This window comes from Condylura cristata, unplaced genomic scaffold (genome assembly GCF_000260355.1).
Source record: "Condylura cristata isolate star-nosed mole 26May11 unplaced genomic scaffold, ConCri1.0 scaffold00013, whole genome shotgun sequence".
Lineage (NCBI taxonomy): Eukaryota > Metazoa > Chordata > Mammalia > Eulipotyphla > Talpidae > Condylura > Condylura cristata.
The window spans coordinates 2,701,521-2,703,912 of record NW_004567114.1 but is presented as its reverse complement, the minus strand read 5'-3'; the positions used below and the strand labels follow the sequence as shown (position 1 = coordinate 2,703,912).

The following is a 2,392-nucleotide window of genomic DNA, read 5'->3' as shown; positions in this document are numbered from 1 at the left end:
GCCCCTGGCGAGGGGGGACCCAGCCGCTGCCCTGTCCATGCTGTGTGGCGAAGGGCGAAAGGCTGCCGGGGCCCCAGGCAGTGCCCTCTGGTCCCTCCCCAGCACACCCCCAGCCCGGTCAGCCCTTCTTTCGGGTTCTCATCTTCTGGCCTCAGTTAAATAGCCCGTGAGAGGTGAGTGGCCGTTGAGCTGTCGGGAACCCATGTTGGGGAGCAGTGGGGGGCCGAGCCACTGACGACGAGGGCGGGTGGGGCCCTGGTGGAAGGCGAGCAGGCGGTGCCAGTGCCAGCACCTGGGTGGACCCCACAGCAGAGGCCCCGCTCCTGTCCCTGAGCACGGGAGCGCCCCTGCACCCCCGAGCACCGAGCAGAGCCTCTGCCCGCGCGCCAGAGCTGCCCCTCGCCAGCCCCATGCCCAGCAGCGGCTGGCCTGTGCCAAGAGGCGAAGCGCCTACACGGCCTGTCCTCCGAGTCTGCCGAGGGGCCGGGCCGCGTCCCCCTCTGCAGCTGCAGGAACTGCTCAGAGGTGAAGCCCAAGCCGGCCCCGCTCGCCCTCGGTGACTCTGTCCTCCGGCTCCTGCCCGCCAGCCACGAGGTCAGAGCCGTTGCCCTCGGCTGGCCCGGGAGGACGCCCGGCGTGGCCCGCCCCGCCTCCCCTAGGGAGGCCCTGGCAGGTGGCCCGTGTGCTCTGCCGCTCTCCTTTCGCACACAAGGGACAAAGCAAGACACCGAGGAGCCCGCCAGCCCCGGCCCGGCGGCCACGCGCCGCGGCTTCCCGTGTGCAAGGTCCTCAGCCGAGACTGGGGGAGTGTGTCCAGCGTACTCGGTGCCCGCGGGGCCCCCAGGTGGCTCGTGGTGGCCGCCTCACTGCGTCAGCCCACCGGCGCCCACTAAGCAGCTCTCGTCCTCTGCTGCGCACAGGTGGTTCGTGTTGGACACCGAGACGACGGACCTGGTCACTGTGCACACGGACGGCAGCGAGCAGCTCTCGGTCATACGCTACTCTCCAGGTAGGGAGCGGCTGGCGCCCGCCGGCGTCGGCCCAGGCCCCCGGCTGCGCCCGTCCTTGCCTGTCACTGCGGCCATGGCCCCTCCTCTGGGTCACTCCCTGCGTGTGTTTAACTTTTATTATGGAAAATGTCGAGCACAGACAATTAGCCCAACTGCAAGAAGGCTCCACTCAGCCCGGTCGGCTGGTGGAACCGGGTTATTTTGCAGCAGCCCCTCCGCCTCCCCCGGACCTCCCCACTTCCCCCCGACCCCCCGCCCCTCCGGGGACATCGCTGTGTGTGTATCAAGAAAGATGGGCGCTGTTTCAACAGCTTTTTCCAGCTTATTTATATGCAGTAATTGGCTGGAGCTGCACAGCGTCTCCATAATGCAGCTTGGGGCTTTCCGTGGCCCCACCCAGAGCCCCCTCCCTGCCCGCCATAACAGCCTCCGGACCCCCAGCCTCGGCAGCCCCTGCACTGCCTGGCTGACTGCCGAGGGACGGCAGCCTGCGGCATCTTTCCCCGGGAGCTCCGTTCTTGAGCCGACGTTACGGTGCCGTGTGGGCGCCTGTTCACGTCTCACCGCCGCCTGGAATCCACTGTGGACGGCCGCCTTTTGTTCGTCCGTTCATGGGGGGCGAGGGGGGACACGGCGTGTTTCGGGCCCTTGGCAGCTGGGAGTCTCCTGCGGTGCCCCTGTCCGTGGCAGGCATCTGCCCCACCCCTTGGGTTCAGGGCTAGGAGTGGGTGCTTGTGCGGTGAATTCGGGCTTTATGAAACCACCAGCCTGCTTTCCAGAGTCCAGTGGAGCTTGGACTGTTTCAGAGTCTTAACCAGCGATGGGTGGCGGCTCTTCACCCACCCCAGTTACTGTCTTTTTTATTAGCCAGCCTGGCACAGGTGTGGCGGATTGCACTGTGCTCTTGAACTGGCACCTCCCTGGCGACGGTCAGAGACCCAAGCATCTGCCCGTGTCTCCGTGTGCCTTTTAGCTCCTCTGTATCTGCTTGGCTGAAATACCTCTGTCCGTTTCTGCCCGTTTGATAGTTGTGTTGCTTACTTTACTATTGATTATGAGAACTCTTTACAGCTTCTCTACATAAATTCCTTATCAGATATGATTTTTTAAAATTTTATAATAGTTTATTTTTACATATTTTTGTGCATTTTTCCATCTCAGTTGCAATCGATACGATTTTCAAGTTTTTTTCTCTCAGTGTATGGTTTATCTTTCCATTTTCTTAATATGGTCTTTTAAGTGCAAGATTTTAATTTTGATGAAGTCTGGTTTATCACTGTTTTCTTTTTTTAAAGATGTATTTATCTATGCTCACAAAACTGGGGTACAGGCCAGAGGTGCAGGGGCGGTGAGAGGACTCCCCAGAGACAGAGTGGGGAGCA

General features: G+C 61.4%; 1 protein-coding gene across 1 annotated transcript in view; it reads left to right on the top strand.

Moving 5' to 3' along the window:
* The window catches only part of EML1 (echinoderm microtubule associated protein like 1), an 82,785-nt gene that overhangs the window by 71,649 nt on the left and 8,744 nt on the right, over positions 1-2,392 (top strand). Inside the window, exon 17 of the mRNA XM_012724381.1 lies at positions 921-1,009. Within this exon, the coding sequence (XP_012579835.1) occupies positions 921-1,009 (89 nt within the window). The remainder of the gene's footprint in view (positions 1-920; positions 1,010-2,392) is intronic.